Below are 25,150 nucleotides of genomic sequence, written 5' to 3'. Positions count from 1 at the left end.
GTGAATTGGGGAAACATTTGCACATCTACAGTCTGTGGGGACCTCCCCTGAGTCCTAGGATGCTTACATAATCTTGGCTAAGGACATGTTTATTTCCTTTGCTGCCTCCTTTAATATAACTTGATGATGGTATATCAAGCTTAATGTCCAAGTTTGCAGACGATACGAAGGTTGGCAGGGTTGTCAAGGACACTACTGACACTATGCTACTGCAACAGGATCTGGAAAGGTTGAGCAGATGGGCTTCGAGGTGGCAAATGAAGTTTAACATTGACAAATGTAAAGTACTACGTACGGGAAACAGCAACCCAGAGCAACGTATCAGCTCTGTAGTACTACACTGACAGTGGTAGAGAATGAAAGGGACCTGGGGGTGGTTGTGCAGGCAGATATGAAGTTTTCTGAGCAGTGCAGATGGGCTGCAAGAGTAGCTCATGGTGTATTGTCGATGATATATAGGAATTTTTCTAGCCGGGATAAGGAGGTGATTATTCCCTTGTATAAGTCAATGGTCAGGCCACATCTAGAGTACTGTATACAGGTCTGGGGGCCTCATTTCAAGAAGGATGTAGAGATGCTGGAACGAGTACAGAGAAGGGCAACGAGATTGGTGAATGGAACAAAGGGGTGCTCTTACGAAGAAAGGCTTAAGTTTTGCAAATTACAGTGTCTGGAGACTAGGCACCAGCGAGGTGATCTGATAAAGGTGTATAAAGCCTTGAATGGTTTGAGCATGCTCAATACTAATGGGATTCTTCCTCTTGCTCAGAATAATCACCTGAGAGGGCATAAATTCAAATTGAGGAAAGACAGATGTAGGATAGATGTGAGGAAATTTGCCTTTAGCCAGCGGGTGGTTGGTTGGTGGAACAGACTTCCATCCCTTGTCGTGGAGGTTGATAGCCTGAATAAGTTTAAGGCCCAGCTGGACAGGTATTTCGAACGAACAGAGGGGTGAAGTGGAAGTGGTTATTTTTTATTTATTTATTTTTATTTTTTTTTTTTTTTGGCTGATGCTGCATAAGCTTGCTTTCTTGCATCAAATGCCTCTACTAGTGCTAATGCTAATAACTAGGTTGATCCCATCCACCCCAGGTGCCTTCCTTATGTTTAACTTCAACAATTTCTCTTCCACTTTACTCTCAGTTATTACAAAATCATTTGTCTTCCTGCCCGAGTTTTATAAACTTCTGGCATTCCCCTCCCTGAATGTAGATGCAAAATACTCATTCAGTTTGTCAGCTACCTGAGCAGAATCATCAACAATCAAACTATTGATATCAAGTGGACCAATCTGATTCATCTCCTTCCATCTAGAGTTTACATAAGTAAAGAAATCCTTGCTATTTTTCTTTACCAAAGATTTCTTGTAATCTGCTTTTGCTTGCCTAACCTCCTTTGTCATTTGATTACAGATTATCGTATATCCACCATAGGCATCTTGTTTCCTGATAATTTATATGCATTCCATGCATATTTCTTCTATGCCACAAGTCTTATTAGTTCATGTGACATCCATTTAGGCCTAAATCTTGAACAGTATTTCTTAGTTGATATGAAAAGCCTAGTAGCTTCCAAGTTTAATTCCTGAATGCTTCTCATTTATAATTTGCTGTTGGTAGCATCATCAGTTGGTACCACTGTATAGAATTTAATTTAAAGGTGACTACAGTGGTCTGAGACCACTGTAGTCACCTTTGCAAAAGCAAAAATCATTACCTTTACTCCTGGTGGTAGTTACATCTTTGAATAACTCCCACATCAGTACACTGTGATCACTGCCACCTAGTGGTTTCTTTATCTGCAGATTCTTAATGCATGAATAATCACTGCTGATAATCAGATTAAGAGTATTACTCCCTCTGATTGCTGTAGAAAACAATCATCCAATAAATCCACTAAAATCTTGCTAGTGTGTGAGTGACCAACCCACAAGCTCCAGTCTATATCTGAGAAGTTAAAATCCCCCATTATAAGACAATCTCATTTACTGGCCCACTCTATTTTGCTGCGGAGTTGTTCGTTGTTCTCATCAGAGTCATTAGGCCTATAACACACTCCTACTCTCAACTTTGCTTTCCCAGTGCTTATATCACACTAAACTGACTCAACACTGGATGCCCTTCCTTAGATTTTATGTGTTTCTTAACTAACAGCATAATCCTTCCTCCTTTTCTATATTTTCTGTACACATTGTACTTCCTGAATTCCAATTCTGCATTCCTTTTATCTGTGTGACACCATGTCTGTGATATCCCAATAATAGAGTGTGTTTTTAAGGCAATGTAAATAAATTGGCCCTATTGATTGAGTACGACCAATTTATTTATTCAGCTCACTGAAGTGTAATTGAATCATACTCAGTACACAAATTTCCAGTTTGAAGCTTTAAATTTAGGGAGTTAATTACTTAACTACGTAGATTAATAAATCTCTAAATTTGAATTTCTCATTCCAACATATGTTTTTCACACAATTTTTATTACTGTATCAATTTCATGTATGTACCTGAATATAGTATATATATTTTTTAGCAAAAGTTATTAAGATGTTTATTGAGTTTATTAAGATGTTTATTATGTTTATTGAGCCCACCATGTCATTATAATGAATTTTATAATGATAGTATAATGGTTTTGCCATTTTTTTCACTCATTTGGAGGATTGGAGAATCATGTCAAAGACTTAGTGAATTCTTAGAGGCCTCTTCAAGTGGACATATTTATATATGTATGTATATACATGTGTATCTGATGTAGGGGCACTTAAAGGTCACTTTGTGTCAGCTATGGCATGCTGTGCTTGGAAACACCTGCACAATATGCAAATCAGTCTTCACAACAAATTTTATAATATAGACATTGCGCACAATATAGTATGCTGTATTGTATGTATGTTTTGAAAAATTGTGTGATTTTGTAATGTTTTAAATGATTTTTTTACCTCAGCTCATCATGTTATTCGTTGAGTATTAATTCAGTATACTTCCCCTGTTAAGCAAAACCAGGAAGTAAAAAGGAAATGATAAATAAGCAAAGCTGCAGTAGAGAGTTTCTGAATGGTGAGAGATACCGTAGCACAATAGTACTGTGAAATTCATAAATACAAAAGTAAGCAAAAGCTAGTTATATTTTATTGTAAGAGAAAGGAAGTGTCACAGTAACTATGAAACATAGGATATCTTATTATCATATTTTCTTAATATAAGGGAATGAAAACAAACAACAGTTAATTTCTTGATATCTTGTTTTCAAATGAAATTTTCCAACTGACATATTACGCAAATTTTCTGTTTCATTCATAAGTATAACATGTGTAAATGAAAAGAAAAAGTGTGATCATAATCACTGCCATTTGATTGCTGATTCTTATCATAGTATGATAAGAATTGGCAAAAAAAAATTTTTTAATTAATAGCCAATTTACTTTAAAGCCTTTGAATACGTTATTTATGTGTTTGTTTTTTATAAATGATGTTAAGGCTTACCGGCATTTAATTTTGGATCAAAACTAAATGGATCAAGAATTAAGCTAAGTAGTTTTTCATATTTAGTACATAATAAGTTATTTGATAAACCTGCAAATATATAACTTTGAGTAGTTCTGTAGGTTCTATCTTGAAAATATTTTTAAAAAATATGTAGAAAGATTTGTTGAACTATTTCTACATTTGCAGGATACATCTTTATATGTCAATGAACTTGTACATCCCATTATGGCCTGCTTCCTGGATCAAGACAGTAGAGTACGATATTATGCCTGTGAGGCTCTATATAATGTTGTTAAAGTTGCCAGAGGATCTGTTCTTCCTTACTTCAATGATATTTTTGACTCTCTCAGTAAAGTAAGTCTTATGTAATCAGAAAATTCATTTAGTACTGCTAGTTTTAGAATATTTATGTTTAAAATGAATGGTTGTGTAACAGTAGAAGTAGAAACTTTAAAAAATTTAGCAAATAGTAGCAGAGTACCTATGATCACTGTTCCTATTTTGTGTACTTAATACAGAATGTAACAGTGCAGTACCAGAAGATGTGATTTTATTTGTTATGAAGACATTCAGTGTGCAAAATGTAAGGTGTTCAGATAATTGTCTCATATTTATTGTATCATGTAAACCATATTAATTTACAACTAAAAGGGCTCAGGCTTCAAGAACTTGAAATAACATATAAATTAGTGATTCCTGTATTGTAGCTTAAAAAAATAAAGATTTTATAATTGTAAAGATGTTTTTTTATCATAACTAGTGCCAGATATTGTTAATCTGAGACACTGCACAAATATTTTTAGAGGCCCTTTTCTAATGTTTACCATATGCACAAGATTGAGAGTATTTTAATATAAATGGGTTACGAGCAAATTGGTGATAGAAATATATAGATGTAAAGAGATTACTGATCTTTTTAATAAATGAAAAGATCAGTAATTACATAAATTAAATTCATTTAATAGCTAAGAAAAACTTGTTATACTAATTGCTAATAAATCTTTGTTTGGTCAAGCAGCAACCATGACTTTAGGGCCCTGGACCCAGAGCCCTGCAGCACTCTGGTGAAAGATATAACTTCTGTCATGCATATAACAGTAGTTATACGAATCCATGACAGTCGTCAAAAATATAACCACTGTAGTCACTTTTGCAAATCAGAAGTGATTACAGGGATTTTAGACAATTTTAAATTCTTTTCAGTAGGACCAACTGATATTAACAAGTGAAAAAGCTAAATGAGAAGTTTCCAGGAATGCAAACATGACAGCTACTAACCTTTTCATATCAAATAAAGATATTGTTCAAAATTTAGAGCTAAATAGATGTTAGATGAACTGATCAGTCTAGTATCAGAGAAGAGAAATGCAATGGAAGGCTATAAATTATCAGTGAACTCAAAAGCCTGCAGTAAATTTGAAATAGTGTGCAATCGAGTTACTAAGGAGATTAGGCATGTTAAGACTGATTACAAGAAGTGTTTAGCTAAGAACATAAATAAGAGTAACAAATAATTCTTTGTTTGCGTTAACACTAAAAAGAAAGGGAGGAACCATATTGGTCCAGCAGGTATACATGGCATAACTGTTGATGAACAGTTTGCTAAATGAATAAATATTTTGCATCCGCCTGTCTGGTATCCCCATTGATATAAACTGCAATGAATGTTTTTAGGGATGGGGTGTTACCGGCAGTGTACTGAGTGTTAAATGATTTTATGATAACTGAAGAAAGTGAAAGAGAAATTTAGAAAGCTAAAAATACATAAGGACCCTGGGGCTGATGGACTCTATTCAGTCCCAGGATCTTTATTTACTTTTGGTTTCAAAGTTCTCTTTCACTCTCCTCAGTTATTATAAAATCATTTAATGTTATCATAAAAGAGTATTCTTGGATTCACAGGAGGTCCCTACAAATTGCACATGTGCTTATGCCTTGCCTATTCACAGGGATCAAAGGATAAAGTGAGTGATTACAAACCTATACACTTAATTTTTGTGCCAGGGAAAATAATGAAGTTAATGGTTGAAGAAGTAATGCAGGCTCATATTATTGAGAATGTAGTTATTTGGCAATCATAGCATGGATTTATTGATCGGAAATCTTATTTAACCCAACTGATCATCTATATGAGGTAGTTTCAAATGAATTGGATGCAAAAAATAATTTTGACAGCATGCAGTTGTTTTCAGTAAAACTTTTGATATTGTTACACACACGAATGGCTGCTGTACAAATTGCAGTAATATGGCATTAAGAGCAAGTTAATGCTATGGATAAAGGGATGGTCGATGTCAGGACAGAAGGATTAATTTTATTAGTGGAGCTCCTCAGAAGTTGGTGTTGGATATGTTACTGTTTTTAGTGTTTATTAACGTTTATGAAGGCTGTCTAAATTTGCTAAGGTAGACAGGATAGTTAATCAGTATGCTATTCCAATGATAAATTAAGCAGATCAGCTGAAAGTATGCAACTGAAGTTTAACTTTGATAAATGCAAAGTACTACATTTAGATAGCACTAATCCTAGAATAATATATTATTTAGATGAATTTAACCCAACTGGGTCACAGATACAATACTCAAAGTAATGGTAATGGAAAAATGAAAAATTCTTAGGATAATTGTACAGTCTGATTTGAAATTCTCTGAGCAGTGTGGACAGGCTGCTGGGACAGGTCATGGGATTCTCAGTGATATACAAAAATTTTCCTGTGGGAACAAAGGTGATTAACCCATTGCAGCATCTTGCGGCATCTCTCAAAAAGCATATTTTTGTGAATCTCTTGTTTGAAAGATGAAAAATTCAATTTTTTTAGAGGAAAAAATCTTACGGCCCTATGAAAAAGTAGTAATTTAATAAATTAAGATATTTCAGAAGTGAATGCTTAATAGAGTGCTTATTAGTTTAATTTAATTTAACTCTATCTAGGAGGAAAAATTTGTGCATTACCCCCAGTTTACAGAATTTCATATAAGAGGATTCTAGTGTATCACAATTTTAAAAGCTGATTTTAATTTATTCCTTTAAATTGAAAATTAAATTTTATATTTTATCTTTAATTTTAGTTCATATTTTATTAATGTTATATTTATGTCTGTCCAGGCAGCAGCAGATCCTGATCAAAGTGTTAAAAATGGTTCAGAATTAGTTGATCGATTACTGAAGGTAGGAAGTGTCAAATTTATATAAAAAAATTACAATACAGTACAAAAAAAAAAAAAAAAATATATATATATATATATATATATATATATATATATATATATTTTTTTTTTTTTTTTTTTGTTCATTTGTTTCTTGATATATTCATTTATTATTGTATTAATTATAAATGGTATATAGTCACTTATTAAGACCATACTGAATACTGTTGGAATGTTGTTGGCCCAAATCACTGCCTTGACATGACATAGTACAGTGTGCAAAGTATTGGATAATTACATATGAAATTTTGGACTGTTTATTAGTATATTATTATTGTTAATATACATAATATAATATATATTATAATAATATATTATAAATAATGTATGGAAGTAGACTTTTTCTGCATATAGATATAAAGAGTTAGTCACTCTTTACATCTATATATAAAGAATTGGTCACTCTTTATAAATAAATAAAATCTCTATCACTCATACCCCCATCACCAAAAAGTGGCTGTCAAATTTCAGTTTGAACCTTACTAAACTCTCTGCCTTGTACACTATAGTCAGTGCCTTATATACCTCTGTCAGACTCCTCTCCCCTCCTAAAATTGTCTATTTTTAGGAGGGGAGAGGAGTCTTGAATTTAGAGTTCTATGGTTCTATGAATTTAGAGTTGCACAGTGAATAGATGGTGATTGATTGCAACAGACGTGTAGCAGAAACTAGATGTCTGTAAAACAGGGAGAGTGGAGAGACTTTGTAAGAGATGAATCATTAATTAAACTGACTAAACTCTTTTGAATGGAGGCAATAAGCTTAAGGGAGGTTGGGGGGGGGGAACTGCCCCAGATGTGTGGTGGCACCCAATGGTAATATGGATTGGAAATTTGTACAGAGTGGGCATTGTTTAGAAGAAAAGTAACACTAAGAATGAAAAAGAAAACATACAGTTTTTTGATGCAGAGGAAGCAATATTTTGTGATGTTTTATGCCAAGACAAATTGAAATTTAGGGTAATCCCTAATAGAGATATGTAATCTTATCTAGAAACCTGACTGTCATTGTAGATGTACTTGGAAACAGTAGATCCTGTTTTTGAGAAAAATAAGACAGAACAGTTTTAGAAGGATTGAAGTTAACTACGTTTTCTCTGCCCCGTTGGAAAATTATATGGAGACCAACATATTAAGAATTTTCAAACATTTGCCTACTTTGTTTTTCTTACATATATCAGACTGTTGAACACCACGTCAAACAAATAATATTCCAAAAGGTATTTCAAGTTGTGGATGAATGCTAAGAAACAGTTTTGGAATCAGCTAAACAAATCATATTTCTGCTACTGCCCTCCTTCCCCCTTTGACTGAGAATCCCCAGGAAAGGGTCTTTATAGAACACTGAGAAACAGTGATTAGTTTTGTATTATTTCAAATTCACATTTTCAATTCATAAATAGTGATTAAAACACAGGTTGATAACAGGTTCTGTTCTATATTCTGTTTTTTGTATTAGTGAACATCTTAACACTCGAATTGAAACCTAACTCATATGAAAAAAAAAAAGTACTAGTTATATTTTTACTTTCCAAACAAAAAAATAAAGATTTACAGGTTCTTATTTACCAGAAAATCTATAGCAAATTGTTTAAAGCCTAAAAATCTAAAAAGATAAAGTGGCCACTATGATTAAAAGTAAATTTTTTCTTATTGCTGAAACTTGGGAATATTTTAACCCTCTATCAGGTGAAATAAAAATATAACTTTAATAGGCACGTTGATGGACTTTCTCCGCCATTATTATTATTCTTATAATAAGTGTGGAGAAAGGTATGAAATAATTTAAGATTGTTCACTTTTTTGAAGCTAGCTTTATTTTTAACTCTATTATGAACACTACTTTCCAGTATAAAAAAAATTCATTTTTTATGTTGAAAATGTATATTTTTAATCAACTTTTTTTAAAATCCCCACCCTCTGATGTGCTTTAGACTGTTTTTATAAATTGATTATTAATGCCTGCATAAAATTCACATGAAAAAAGGTATTTATGAAATACCTTTCATAAAATTCACGATCGAGCTAGAGTCGGACAACACCATACCATACTTAGACACCCTTGTCCGGCACGAGGGCACGTGCTTGAAGACAACTGCCCATCGTAAACCTATGTGTGCTGGCCCAATTTACCAACTTCCAGTCAGCAAACTCACGTAGCCATCTTCTTGCCACTGCACGAACATTGCTAACTCGTGCCTGGACACACTCTAGCTCTGTAAATGAGAGGCACACTGAAATTGCTAAAGTCAAGGCAGATCTTACGAGGTGTGGCTCTCCCATCAATACCATTGACAGGTGTGACCTACAGACACGCGACCAACAGAAACATCCAAGGTGATGACTCAGCCACGAGCGCCTTTATCCCATACTACCCAAACCTATCGCAACAGGTTTGTAGAATCTTAAAATCACGTGGGATAAAATCCGTACAACTCTCAGGCAGAAAATTACAATCACTCATCTCTAAGGTAAAAAACACCTGTCCCCACCTTACTACAAAGCAGATTAGTCTACTGCATCTCTTGCCATGACTGCACTGAAACAGGTGGGTATATTGGATGTGTTAGAGTGGCTGGGAATAGGAATAGGTGCATGTATACCAATGCTAGAAGTATAGTAAATAAATTTGATGAATTTGAAGTGTTGGTCAAGACATCAAAGGCGGATATTGTTGGGATATCAGAGACGTGGTGTCACCCAGATATAAGGAATGCCGAACTGGAATTTGGGGAGTACAATGTGTACAGAAAGGATAGACAGGATAGGAAGGGAGGAGGGGTTATGCTGTTAATAAAGAAAAATATAAAATCAAAAGAAGTGCATCCAGTTGATATAGATGAACAGTGCACTGTTGAGTCAGTTTGGTGTGACATAAGCACTGCGAAAGCAAAAATTAGAGTAGGAGTGTGTTATAGGCCTAATGACTCGAATGAGTACAATGAACAATTGTACAGAGAAATAGAGTGGGCTAGTAAATCGGAATGTCTTATAATGGGGGATTTTAACTTCCCAGATATTGACTGGAACTTGTGGGTTGGGCACTCACACACTAGTCAGATTTTGTGGATTTATTGGATGATTGTTTTCTGCAGCAGCATGTTCGAGAGGCAACCAGAGAAAGTAATACTCTTGATCTGGTTATCAGCAGTGATCATTCATGTATTAGGAATTTGCAGATAAAAGAACCACCAGGTGGCAGTGATCACAGTGTACTGACGTGGGATTTACTTAAAGATTTAATTACCATCAGGGGTACAGGAAAGGGTTTTTGCTTCCGTAAAGGCGAGTACAGTGGTCTCCGACAGTTTTTAAATTCTGTACAGTGGGATCAACTGACGATGTTACCAACAGTAAATTCTAAGTGGGAAGCATTCAAGGAATTAATCGTGGATGCTACTAAAAGTTTCATACCTATTAAGAAATATTGTTCAAGATTTGGGCCTAAATGGTTGTCAAATGAACTAATGAGACTCGTAACAGAGAAGAAAAATGCATGGGATGCATATAAATTATCAAGCGACTCAGAAGCCTATGGCAGATATAAGTTAATCTGTAATCAGGTCACAAAGGAGGTTCGGCAGGCGAAGGCAGATAACGAGAAATCCTTGGCAAAAGATGCTAAGAAAAACAGCAAGGATTTCTTTACTTATATAAACGCTAAAAGGAAGGGGATGGATCTGATTGGTCCACTTGACATCGATGGTTCGACTGTTGATGATCCTGCTCAGATAGCAATCAAACTGAATGAGTATTTTGCTTCTACATTCACATGTGAGGAATTATTAAGGTTTGAAAATGGCAGAAGGTTATCAAATTGTAGCAGGGTGCTTAATGATCATGTAATAACTGAGAGCAAAGTGGAAGAGAAATTGTTGAAGTTAAACGTAAGAAAAGCACCTGGGGTGGATGGGATCTATCCAGTTATATTAAAGGAGGCGGCAAGGCAACTAAGCAAACCCTTAGCCATAATTATGAGAGCATCCTTGGACTCAGGTGAGGTTCCCACGGACAGGAGATGTGCAAATGTATCCCCAATTCACAAAGGGGGATTGAAGGGTGACACGAGTAATTACAGACCAGTTAGTTTAACTTCTGTTCCGGGTAAAATAATGGAGTCTCTGGTTAAAGATGCATTGCAGGATCATCTAGACAAGACTGCAACAATAATTCAGACACAGCATGGGTTTGTTAAGGGAAAGTCTTGTCTGACAAATTTGATAGGATATTATGATGTGGTTACAAAGGAACTGGATGCAAAAAACAATTTTGATATCATATATTTGGATTTCAGGAAAGCTTTTGACACTGTTGCGCATGGAAGACTATTGTACAAATTGGACCAGAATGGTATTAAGGGTAAGTTGCTACAATGGATAAAAGGATGGTTAAGTGGTAGAAGACAGAGGGTGGTAATCAATGGGTGCTGCTCTTCTTGGACTAATGTTATTAGTGGAGTCCCACAGGGTTCGGCGTTAGGTCCACTGTTGTTTTGTATATTTATCAATGATATTGATGAAGGTATATCAGGCTTAATGTCGAAGTTTGCAGATGATACAAAGGTTGGCAGGGTTGTTAATGACAGTAATGGCAGTCTGCTACTGCAACAGGATCTAGATAATTTGGGCAGATGGGCTAAGAAGTGGCAACTGAAGTTTAACCTTGACAAATGCAAAGTACTGCATATGGGTAGAAATAACCCCAGAGAAACGTACCAACTGTGTGGTACTACACTTAAGGTGGCAGAAAATGAAAAAGACCTGGGAGTAATTGTGCAGTCAGATATGAAGTTCTCTGAGCAATGCAGACAGGCTGCCAGGGCAGGTCATGGGGTTTTGTCAATGATATATAGGAATTTTGCTAGTAGGGAAAAGGAGGTGATTAACCCTCTGTATAAGGCAATGGTCAGGCCACGCCTTGCGTACTGTGTACAGGTCTGGAGACCTCATTTTAGGAAGAATGTAGATTTACTTGAGCGGGTACAGAGAAGGGCAACAAGATTGGTGAGGGGAATGAAGGGATCCTCTTACCAAGAGAGGCTTAAGTTCTGCAAATTGCAGTGGCTGGAGACTAGGCACCTGCGCGGTGATCTGATTGAGGTATATAAGGCCTTGAATGGATTGAGCACGCTGAATTCTGATGGGATCCTTCCACTTGTTCAGATTATAAACCTAAGGGAGCATAAATTCAAATTAAGAAAAGACAGATGTAGAATAGATGTGCGGAAATTTGCCTTTAGCCAGCGGGTGGTTAATTGCTGGAACAAACTTCCATCTGTCGTTGTGGAAGTTGATAGGTTGAATAAATTTACGGAGGAACTGGACAGGCATTTGGAGGGAATGGTGTGTTTTTTTTTTTTTTTTTTTGGCTGATGCTGCATAAGCTCATACATTTGCTTTCTTGCATCACATGCCACTACTACTACATCCAAGGTGATGACTCAGCCACGAGCGCCTTTATCCCATACTACCTAAACCTATCACAACAGGTTTGTAGAATCTTAAAATCACGTGGGATAAAATCCGTACAACTCTCAGGCAGAAAATTACAATCCCTCATCTCTAAGGTAAAAACACCTGTCCCCACCTTACTACAAAGCAGATTGGTCTACCACATCTCTTGCCATGACTGCACTAGCTGCTACATCGGGGAAACTGGGAGACGGCTCGAAAAAATGCCTTTCCAAACACAAAAGAGCAATCCGCTTAGCAGATGTGGAGCACTCAGCTATTGCCGAACACGTTTGGGCAACCCACCGCGACATTGACCCACACCGCGATGTCGTGATGTGGATAAATCCCACCATTATCGGCGACGTGCCTGGTTGGAGTCGTTAAACATCAAATGCTCCAATACCTCAGTGAACAGGAACAATGGTTGTCAAGTCCACCCTATCACCGAAACAGCAATCCTGTCCATTGACAAACACTGGCCACGTCCGCATACATCACAGCCACAGGCTTCAACATCCAACAATTAATCACGCACTTCACATACAAGATTGGCAGTGCACGCCCTCATGCTCCATTCTTAACTGTCAGTTTAACTGAAGAAGGTTGACCAAACAACCAAAAACTTTTATTTGTATGTATGTAATCTAATATATGTATATTTTCCTATTATTCAACTTGTCACAATCTATTTTTGTATCCGTTTATCTCTGAGCACTGTAATTTAATAATAATAATGATGAATCCAGAGCTCTTTAATCGTACTGTACAGCTGTCTGGTACAGAAAGTTAGCAGGTACAAAAAATTAGAGCCATTAATTTTGAACCAGTAGTTAGCATACAATGAATTTTTCAGAGTATCACTTGTCAGATCCAATGCAGTGACAATCTAGTTAATTGTAAATGGGTCGGTCTCCTGCATTAACAATTTTTGTAATCTATGTGTGGCTTTGCATGGAAAGATAATTTTCATGAAGTTGTATAATACTGCGGTGTACTTCACATGTATGGTTTGGTGCAAATGCATATTCTTTACTCAGTGCAAACAAACCATTGTGCAATGAATGCCATAAGTCAACTTCTGATTTTTGAGAATGTATAAGTCAGCTCACTTTTTTTATAGTCCTGCTTCACATCTTGCATTAGCATTAGCATTAGTAGAGGCATTTGATGCAAGAAAGCAAGCTTATGCAGCATCAACCAAAAAAATTAAAGTAAAATAAATAAATAAAAAATAACCACTTCCACTTCACCCATCTGTTCATTCGAAATACCTGTCCATCCGAGCCTTAAACTTATTTAGGCTATCAACTTCCACGACAAGGGATGGAAGTCTGTTCCACCTACCAACCACCCGCTGGCTAAAGGCAAATTTCCGCACATCTATCCTACATCTGTCTTTCCTCAGTTTGAATTTATGCCCTCTCAGGTGATTATTCTGAGCAAGAGGAGAAATCCCATCAGCATTGAGCATGCTCAAACCATTCAAGGCTTTGTACACATCTATCAGATCACCTCGCTGCTGCTTAGTCTCCAGACACTGTAATTTGCAAAGCTTAAGCCTTTCTTCATAAGAGCGCACCCCCTTTGTTCCATTCACTAATCTTGTTGCCCTTCTCTGTACTCGTTCCAACAGCTCTACATCCTATTTGAAATGAGGTCTCCAGGCCTGTATACAGTACTCTAGGCCACACCTAGAGTATACAGTACTCTAGGTGTGGCCTGACCATTGCCTTATACAAGGGAATAATCACCTCCTTATTCCTGCTAGAAAAATTCCTATATATCATTGACAATACACCATGAGGTACTCTTGCAGCCCGTCTGCACTGCTCAGAGAACTTCATCTGCCTGCACAACCACCCCCAGGTCCCTTTCATTCTCTACCACTGTCAGTGTAGTACCACAGAGTTGATACGTTGCTCTGGGGTTGCTGTTTCCCATATGTAGTACTTTACATTTGTCAATGTTAAACTTCATTTGCCACCCCTCAGCCCATCTGTTCAACCTTTCCAGATCCTGTTGCAGCAGCATAGTTTCAGTAGTGTCCTTGACAACCTGCCAACCTTCGTATAGTCTGCAAACTTGGACATTAAGCTTGATATACCATCATCAATATCATTTATAAATACAGAAAACAATAAAGGACCCAATACTGAACCCTCAGGGACTCCACTAATAACATTAGTCCACGATGAGCAGTGTCCATTGATTACCACTCTCTGTATTCTCCCCCTCGACCACCCCTTTATCCATAGCAGCAATTTGCCTCCAATGCCACACTGCTTCAATTTGTGCAGCAGTCTTCCATGTGCAACAGTATCAAAAGCCTTTCTAAGATCCAAGTATATAATATCAAAGTTATTCCCTGCATCATAGTATCCAATCAAATTGGTCAGGCAAGACTTCCCCTTAACAAAACCATGCTGTGTCTGAGCTATAACTGAAGTCTTGTCTAGATGATCCTGCAGTGCTTATTTAACCAGTGCCTCCATTAATTTTCCCGGAACACAAGTTAAACTCACAGGTCTATAATTACTTTTGTCAGCCTTTGATCCTCCTTTGTGAATTGGGGTCACATTTGCACCTCTCCAGTCCATGGGTACCTCCCCTGAGTCCAAAGAAGCTCTCATAATTATGGCTAAGAGTTTGCTTATTTCCTTTGCTGCCTCCTTTAATGGCACCTCCGTAGCCAGGTGGGAAGGAGCAGCAATGCATAGCACATGCTGCTTGATTAGACCGGGGTTTGAGCCCCTCACCACCAAATATGGAGGATGCGGAAAGGTCAGGGAATGACCACCGCATATCCCGAAGCAATATTGCCTTAGTTGCTAATGCTCCTAAAAAAAAAAAAAAAAAAAAACTTCCTTTAATATAACTGGATAGATCCCATCCACCCCGGGTGCCTTTTTTATGTTTATCCTCAACAATTTCTCCTCCACTTTACTCTCAGTTATTACAAGATTCTCTAGCTTACTTCCAGAGTTGAATACACCTCTGGCATTCCCCTCGCTGAATAACTCCTCATGTGTGAATGTCGATGCAAAATATTCATTTAGTTTGTTAGCTACCTGAGCAGGATCATCAACAGTTGACCCATCGATATTAAGTGGACCAATCTGATTCATCCCCTTCCTTCTAGAGTTTACATAAGTAAAAAACTCTTTGCTGTTTTTCTTCGCATCCTTTGCCAAGGATTTCTCGTAATCTGCCTTCGCCTGCCTAACCTCCTTTGTAACTTGGTTACAGATCAACTTGTATCTATCATAGGCTTCTGTGTCACGTGTTAATTTGTATGTATCCCATGCATTTTTCTTCTCTGCCATATGCCTCATTAGTTCATCTGACATCCATTTAGGCCTAAACCTTGAACAATATTTCTTAGTTGGTATGTAAAGCCTAGTAGCTTCCAAGATAAGTTCTTTGAATGCTTTCCATTTTGAATTTGCTGTTGGTTACATCATCAGTTGATCCCACTGTATAGAATTTAAATACTGTCTCAGTCCACCGTAGTCGCCTTTACGAAAGCAATACCCCTTCCCTTTACCCCTAATGGTAGTTACCTCTTTGAGTAAATCCCACTTCAGAACATTGTGATCACTGCCACTTAGTGGTTCATTTATCTGCAGATTCTTAATGCATGAAGAATCACTACTGATAATCAAATCAAGAGTATTACTCCCTCTAGTTGCCTCCCGAACATGCTGATGTAGAAAACAATCATCCAGTAAATCCACAAAAGCCTTGCTAGTGTGTGAGTGACCAGCCCCCAAATTCCAGTCAATATCTGGGAAATTAAAAGCCCCCATTATAAGACTTTCTGATTTACTGGCCCACTCTATTTCTCTGTACAGTTTCTTATTATACTCATCAGAGTCATTAGGCCTATAGCACACTCCTACTCTCAATTTTGATCTCCCAATGCTTATGTCACACCAAACTGACTCGACACTGCACTGTCCAGCGATGTCGACTGGCTTCACTTCCTTGGATTTTATGTGTTTCTTAACTAATAGTATAACCCCTCCTCCCTTCCTATCCTGTCTATCCTTTCTGTAGACATTGTACTCCCCAAATTCCAGTTCTGCATTCCTTATATCTGTGTGACACCACGTCTCTGAAATCCCAACAATATCTGCCTTTGATGTTTTGAGCAATACCTGAAATTCATCAAATTTATTTACTAGACTCCTGGCATTGGTGTACACAGAAGTATACATGCACCTGCTCCTTCCTCTTAGCCACCCTAACACAACCCATATGTTTACTTGTACCCCCATGATTCCCAGCAGTCTCTGAAATATCCTGCATCTTATTTTCCAGGATGCTGCTCATTCCAATAGAAGCAGTGCAAGAATCACTTTCTCCTCTGCCAGTGGCTACTGTTAATCTATTAGTCCTTGTATCCCCCCAATCTAGCAGTTTTTCGACCCTCCTAACACTGCCTCGATAGCATCAGCAAACATTCTTGCACCCTTTCTATTTAAGTGTATCCCATCCCTGTAGAAGCAGTCTCTCCTGTTAACAAGTACAGACCAGGCTGAAAAAAATTCTGCCCCTTGAGCCCTGCACAATCGTTCCAGGGCCGAATTGATCGACAGGGCTCTCATCATATACTCCCTCCTATCATGTCTGGGCAGAATTGCAGACACTTTCAAATTCAACCCTAATTCACACCTTTTTTTCATCAGTGACCTGTACTTGTTAAGTAATTCCGCCGGTCTCCTTCCCTTAATATCATTAGTGCCAACATGTACAACTATATCACCTTTTGTGCCCTTAAAAGATGATATCCGCTCTACAACGTCATCAACCTTTGCCCCTGGCAGACATACCCTGGTCCTGTTCCACTTATCCTTCTTACAAAGCATGTTTCCCATTTCCCTGACAATAGAGTCACCAACAACTACTAGTTCCTTTGGGACCAGCGCATTCTGCCTTGGGAGCTGCCGCTGTATTGCGCGATGACCAAGTGCAATCTCTGGCATTGGTGTGGGCAGCTGAGAGCTTGATGGGCCCCTCACTTGTAATCATTCGAGGGCATCCACCCTGTCCTTCAAGCTCTCATATAGGCCCATAACAATGCTGAGTTGACGCCTGATTTCCTTACACTCCTTGCATCGCGCACATACAAAGACATCCCCCATGGCAGTATCATGTCCCATACCTGACTGCTCCGCAAACATCAAGCAAATAGTGCATCTTAAAAGGCTGTGATTCAGAGGGCAACTTCCCCCCCCCCCTCAGTTCTCCTCTGAGCCACAGCATTCCCATTAGCTTGAGCCTTTTGCTTTGCTGCTCTGGTTTGAGTCATGATTTCGATTTACTTTCAATAAAAATTTCAATTTCAGTACAAAATTAAATCCTAAACTTGTATCCCAACACAGTTATAACACTATATTTATGTTTCAGTAACAAGTGTTATCTACGAGTGTTATCCACGAAATCTATGAGTATTATCTACAAAATATTTGTTTCAGTAACGAGTGTTATCTACGAAATATTTATGTTTCAGTAACAAGTGTTATCTACGAATATTTATGTTTCAGTAACGAGTGTTATCTACGAAATCTACGAGTGTTATCTACGAAATATTTGTTTCAGTAACGAGTGTTATCTACGAAATCCCTTTATATAACTTCCGTATCAAGTTATGTATTAATTATTTATTTTTACTAATTATTTATATTACGTAACCTAAGTGGTTATATGTATAGTTAAAAGTACAATTTAATTGCCAATGAAGTTCTACAAGATTAATAGATTTTACTGATTAATTTTCGCGTAGCAATGGCGGCCATTTACGATCGATAAACACGTGGATTTGATACCCTTTCCGATACTAAGTAATACCTACAAAATCTCTATCTAAGTTACTTTAAACTTAATTACCGTAAATAGGAATATAAAGCTACTCTAGAAAATAAGTTAATATGTCAATTTAAACTAATAAGGCAGAAAATAAATCAGAAAAAACTTCTCTGTTCCAAGAGCGGCAGAAAGGCACGTCCGCACAGGCAACCCTCGTCCTCAGTATAGTAGTATGTTGCGGTAAAATTTACATTAAGATCAGTGGTCTACCTATTAATCTGTTTATTCTTTTTCTTTTAAAAGTTTTCATTGTGACATAATTTTAAGTCTGTGTAGTAAACTGTAAAGAAGCAGAAAGTGTTGTGTTATGTACGAATAGTACAAAGTCATGAAACCTAAACATACAGGATTAGGTAATTAATTAACTGACAGCGCCCTAATGAAAACAAGTCCTTCCCTTTACTGTTTTTGTTTGATTAAGAAGGCAAACAGATTTTAAAAGATGAGTAACAATGTAATATCTCTCTCTCTCTCTCTCTCTCTCTCTCTCTCTCTCTCTCTGGCACAACCGTAGGCAGGAGCGGCAGTGCGTAGCACACGCTTCTTGATTAGACCGGGGTTCGAGCCTGTGACAACCAAATACGGAGGATGCAGAAAAGTCAGGGAATGACCACCGTATATCCCGGAGCAATATGGCCTTAGTTGCTAATGCTCCTAAAAACCAATAAGCCTCAGGCTTCCTTGTACCATATGGCTAATGATGATAATGAAAATATATTGGTATTAATTCATGTTTTCTAACCCTAGGAAAGTGGCTCTTATTCATGTTCAGAATTTTATATTTAACATATAAGTTGACCTTAAAATTTAAGACAGTTTTAAATTTTAGAGGTTAAAATATAAGGTTTGTATTTGATTGTCATTTTGGAATATATAAGAAGTTGAACAGAATTTTTGTAAGATGCTTTGTTTAGTAATTAGCCATTTCCTAGAATGGTAATCTGTGAATATCATTTCCCCAACATATGCATTATCTTTACTGTATAACCACTAATGTTAATTATTTTCCTAGGATATAGTGACAGAAAGTTCTGCCTTTGATTTAGTTGCATTCATGCCTTTGCTACGTGAAAGGATTTATACAAGAAATACCTTTGCACGTCAGTTTGTGGTTTCATGGGTAAGTAAAGTATACATTTTTATTGGTTCATGAATAGTTCAGCTAAAATTACTGCCATTATAATCTACACACAAAAAAAAAAAAAAAAACTTTTAATTTATTTTCATTTCAAGTGTAATAGTTGCCTTGTTGCATTCATTTTCACAAATAACTGTTTTATAAAAACATGAAGTTGATTATAGAACTTTATTTCATATCTCCATATGCATCTCTGCATATTGGATGCACAGATATAGAGAAAGGAAGTTTTTTTTTTTTTTTTATTCAAGCTGGGCTTAGTCATGCCAATTTTTCATAAGCTCATTAATGTATCAGCCTGGAAAGCAAGTTGTTAGGAATTTCAAGGCTTGGTGGGGTCCTTGTGGAACAAGCAAATATATGGGCTGTGTTAGAGTAACTGACAATAAGACCAGGTGGATGTATACTTGTGTGCACTGAATGCTAAGAGCATAGTAAATAAATTTGATGACGTACTGGTTAAGTCATCAAGTGCGGACATTGTAGGGATATTGGACATGTGGTCACACACACACACACACACACACACACACACACACACACACACACACACACACACACACACACACACACACACACACACACACACACACAAGATGTGAATTTGAATATTTGGGGAGTACAATGTGAACAGAAAGGGCAGACAGCACAGGAGGACATTATGATCTTAGTTAAGAAGCATATAAAATCTAAGGCAGTGCATTCAGTTTACATGGGTGGCTAGTGCAGTGTGGAGTCAGTTTGGCGTGACATAAGCACTGTGATGAGTATAATGAACAAATATACAGAGAAATACAGTAGGCCAGTCAATCAGATTTCAGTCATTCACACTCTAGAAAGAGTTTTGTGGATTTATTTCGTTTCTATTGTTTTGTACAACAGCAGTTAGAGGCAACAAGAGAAAGCAATCCTCTTAATCAGCAGTGATTCTTCATGCATTAAAAATATGCAGATAAAAGAACCAGTGTCAGTGATCACAGTGTATTGAATTCTATGCAGTAGAACCAGATGATAATGTTAATGACAACAGTATCTAAATGAAAAACATTCAGGGAAGTAATCGTAGAAGATATTAGGCTTTTTATACTGATTTAGAAATACTGTTCAAGGCTTAGCCTAAATGGATGCCAAATGAACTAACAAAACTCATGACAGAGAAGAAAAATACATGGGATACATATAAACATCGATGATACAGAAGTCTACAATATGTATAAAATAACCTGCAATCAAGTCAAAAAAGAAGTTAAGCAAGCTAAGACAGATTATGAGAGATCTTTGACAAAGGATGAAAGAAAATCAGCAAGGACTTCTAAACTTATTTAAGCACAAGAAGGAAGGGATGAGTTACATTGGTCAACTTGATATCAGTGGTTTAACTGTTAATGATCATGCTCAGGTTGCTAACAAGCTGAATAGGTATTTCCCATCTACATTCATATATGAGGAATTCTTTAGGGAATTGAATGCCTAAATTTTATCAAATTCTAACAGGGAGCTAAATGATTTTGTAATAAATGAGAGGAAAGTGAAAAGAAGAAATTTTTGAAGCGAAACATAAAAAAGGCGTCGGTGGTAGGTGGGATCTTTCCAGTTGTATTAAGGAAGACATTAAACAATGTAAGCAAACCCTTAGCCATAATTACGAGGGTGGTTCAATAAAGAATCGCCCTCACATATTTCCACATATCACAGAGTCATTATATTTTGTTTGCAGCATCATACATATCTCTGAATTAAAAGTGTAAAATTTCAGCCCTGTGTCTTTGTTTTTCTCTTACAGAGCTGAACATGTGGTGAAGTAGCATCATGGACAAAGTTGAGGGAAGAGCTGTAATCCAGTATCTGTTCTTGAAGGGGAAGTCTCCTAAAGAAATCCACGAGGAGATGACTGCTGTATATAAGGATGAAGCCCCATCCTATGGCATTGTGAAGCACTGGCATATGCAGTTTAGGTGTGGTCGGACATCAGTAGAATCTGAGCCCATTCTAGGTCATCCCCATTCAGCCATTGATGACACCACGATCAGAAAAGTGGAGTCGTTAATCATGGAAGATCACCTGATATCTGCATGAATTGTCCCAGGAGGTGAAGATTAGGGTGGGCTCTGTTGAAACAGTCTTTCATGACCAACTCCGTTTAAGGAAATTGAGAGCAAGATGGATTCCCCAATTATTGACTGGTTTCCAGAATGCTGATCGACGACAGAAATCACAAGAGTTGTTAGCCCTGTGCCAAAAAAAATGAGGAAGATTTTTTTCTCTCATCTAATTACTCAGGATGAAAGTTGAATACACCATTTCAATCCTGAAAGTAAAAAGCAGTCCATGGAATGGCGACATCATGGTTCCTCATTTCCCCCAAGAAGGCAAAGGTCCAAGCATCAGCAGGAAAGGTGTTTTGAGATGAGACAGTGTTTTGGGATGAGAAAGGCATAATAATGACTGGATACCTGCTGAAAGGTAGAACAATTACAGGTGCCTATTATGCCAACTTACTCACAAAATTACAGGAGAAAATCAAAACGTGTAGGCTTGGTGCTGTCCAAAGGTGTGAGAATGCTTCAAGACAATGCCCCAGTTCGCACTTCTGAAATTGCAACAACACAAGTGGCCACTTGTGAATATGAAATACTGCCCCACCCAGCCTACTCACCTGATCTTGCACCATCGGACTTCTTGTTTCCTTCCCTCAAATCATTTCTTCAGGAGACCCACTTCTCTGACAATGAGACACTCATTTCTGCAACAGAGTCATGGTTCAAAGACCAACCTCACCACTTCTACAAAAACAGTATCCGTAGCCTCATCCATTGATGGGAAAAATATGTAAATCTGCACAGTGGCTATGTAGAGAAGGACTAAAACTTGTGCCAAGAATCAACAGGCTAGCACTTCTGCAGCTAGGTCAGGGCAATTCTTTATTAAACCACCCTCGTATTAGAGCATCTTTGGATTCAGGAGAGGTTCCTGTGGACTGGAGAGGTGTGAATGGGGGTTGTAAATCTGGGAGTGATCTATAATTTAGCATGTCTTACCTTTTGATTTGTGTTGCTTTGGTATGCTGGTAATAGTTAATATATTATTTATATTTAACTTAATGTATAGATAAAAGTTAATCACAAAGAATCAAATAAAGCCGATTTGGGAAATTGGTATTATATGGAAATGCAAAGAATTTATTTCTAACAAATAAAGCAAAAACTAGTCTTTTCAGCTCACATAAATCAAATTTAATGCCAGAAAACTGCTTGTGATTATATTATGGCACTGCTAACTGGGTCTTGAAGGAATTTTTGAAGGCCTGTAAATGGGTAATATTTGGTGCATAAGAAATTTAAATTTTACATTAAATATATATTTGTTTCCCTCTTTATCAGTGTAGTTTTTTTTTTTTTTTTAATTTAATTTCAAAGAAAATTCAAACTTGGAAAACTTTTAAATTCTGAATTTTTAAAATGAAATTTAAATTGAATTTCTATGTGTATACATATGTCTTTATATAATATTAGTACAGTAAAGAGTCAGTTATCTGGAATAATTAGTCAGACCTCTTCCAGATAGCCAAATTTTCAGCATAATCGAACGTAAGGTAAGATTAAATAAATCCTGTTTTTTATAATGTATTAAGGTAAAAGAAAAAACTTTAAATATCGTGAAAAAAGCTAATTTATTTAATTTTTAAAAAAATAATAATAACATATACATAAAAATTTGCACATTTACATATGTAGGTATATTCGGATAGGTATTTTACTGAAAATTTTATAGAAAAAAATTTTTAAGTAATTTTTTAAAATAATATTCGATCATATTTTGTTTCATGTTGTGACCTTTTTTTTTTTTTCTTTTGCTACTAAATCTTAAGTTCCTTAACAGTATTACTGATTATATCTCATTCTTCCTGTTTTTCTGCCCATTTTAGTGCTGTTTCTTTTTATTATGTTATTCTTACCGAATCTGTAGCTAAACAAAAGTTAATATGAAATGAAGAGAACAAAATATGCCATGGAAGCGAATGACTAAGCTCTATCACTCATGGTTTCCTAATCCAACATTTCACCAGATATATGAAGTAAAAAAACAGTTAGAAATACTCTTATAACATAATAAGCATTTGTCTCAAATACTACCATTAATTAAAAAAAGAAGAAGAAAAATCAGCCTTTCAAATTATTCCAGATAACTGACTTCCAGATAAATGACATTCTACTGTGTTAGTATTAGTAATGACACAAGTGATGCAAGAAAGCAAGCTTATACAGCATAACCCAAAAAAAAAAAAAATTCTGTTTCACCTATCCATCCCTTCCAATAGTTTGCCTATTTCTTTCTTGAATTTATTCAAACTATTCACTTCCACAACAGCAATGGATGGAAGTTTATTCAAGCAATCAACCATCCATTGGCTGAAGGTAAACTTCTGCAAATCTGTTCTCTAATGATCTGGCTGCAGTTTGAATTTATCCCCTCTTGTGTGTATAATCTAAGCAGGAGGAAGAATCCCATCAGCATTCAGTTCGCTTAAGCTGTTCAAAGCCCTTATATGCCTCAATCAAATCACCTTGCAGGTGCCTAGTCTCCAAATGCTGTAGTTTGCTAAACTAAAGCATTTCTTGGTAAGAGCACTCCTTTGTACCACTCACTAATTTCATTGTCCTTCTCTGTAACCATTCTGGCAGCTCTACATCCTTCCTAAAATGAAGCCTTCACACCTGTATGCAGTACTGAAGAGGTATCCTGACCATTGCCTTGTACAAAGGGATAATCATCTCCTTATCCCCTGCTATCAGAGTTCCTGTATATCATAGATATTTCCCCCACCATAAATATACTGTCTTGGCAGCCTATCTGCAATGCTCAGAGAATTTCATAACTGACTACACAATTACCTCCTGGTCCTTTCCATTTTCCACTACCCTGAGTGCAGTACCATACAGTTAGTATGTTTCTCTGGGATTACTGCTGCTCATATGCAGTACTTTGCATTTGTCAATGTTAAAACTTCAATTGCTGTTTCTCAGCCTATCTGCCTAATTTTTCTAGATCTTGCAGCAGCATACATTCATTACTGTTGTTAACCATCCTGACAACTCTGTATCATCTGCAAACTTAGACATTAAGCCTGATATACCTTCGTCAATGTCATTAATAAACAAAGAAAGCAACAATGGGCCTAGCACCAAGCCGTTTAGTATTCCACTAATAAAATTAGTCCATGAAGAACAGTGTCCATTGATAACCACTCTCTGTCTTCTCCCACTCAGCCATCCCTTTATCCATAACAGTAACTTTCCCTTAATGCCACATTGTTCCAATTTGTACAGCAGTCTTTTATGTGCAACAGTATCAAAAGCTTTTCTGAAATCTGAGTATATGATATCAAAATTATTTTTTGCATCCAGTTCCTTTGTTACTGCATCATGGTATCCAGTCAAATTGGTCAGAGATGACTCCCTTCAATGAAAGCATGCTGTGACTGGTGTATAACTGCACTCCTGTCTAGGTGGTACTGCATTACTTCTTTAACAAGTGGCTCTGTTATTTTTCTGGAACACAACTTAAGTTAACAGTGTGTAATTACTCATGTCACCCTTCAAACCCTATTTGTGAATTGTGGATAAATTGCACATCTCCAGTCCACAGGAATTCAACGATGCTCTCATAATTATGGGTAAGCTTTTACTTTCTTTGGTGTCTCCCTTAATATAATTGATTAGATCCCATCCACTCCAGGTGCCACTTTCCTCTCTGTTATTTACAAATTCATTTAGCTCCCTGTTAGATTTTCATATCCACTTCTGTAAGAAGTTCCTCGTGTGCAAATCTAAATGCAAAATACTTATTCAGTTTGTCAGAAACCTAGCTGGATCAACAACAATTCAACCATCAGTATCAGCTGAACCAATGTGATTCATCCCCTTTCTTCTAGTGTTTACATAAGTAAAGAAGTCTTTGCAGTTTTTATTTGCATCCTTTGCCAAAGATTTCTCATA

General features: G+C 36.8%; 1 protein-coding gene across 1 annotated transcript in view; it reads left to right on the top strand.

Annotated features, from left to right (window-relative positions):
- LOC150080924 (protein VAC14 homolog) overlaps positions 1-25,150 on the top strand; it is a 247,387-nt gene that overhangs the window by 32,643 nt on the left and 189,594 nt on the right. The window contains exons 3-5 of the mRNA XM_090382035.1: positions 3,677-3,844; positions 6,596-6,658; positions 19,029-19,136. Coding sequence (XP_090238161.1) covers positions 3,677-3,844; positions 6,596-6,658; positions 19,029-19,136 — 339 coding nt within the window. The remainder of the gene's footprint in view (positions 1-3,676; positions 3,845-6,595; positions 6,659-19,028; positions 19,137-25,150) is intronic.

This window comes from Mastigoproctus giganteus, chromosome 9, assembly GCF_048544385.1.
Source record: "Mastigoproctus giganteus isolate SK-2022 chromosome 9, ASM4854438v1, whole genome shotgun sequence".
NCBI lineage: Eukaryota > Metazoa > Arthropoda > Arachnida > Uropygi > Thelyphonidae > Mastigoproctus > Mastigoproctus giganteus.
This window is presented reverse-complemented; position numbering and strand designations above follow the sequence as displayed.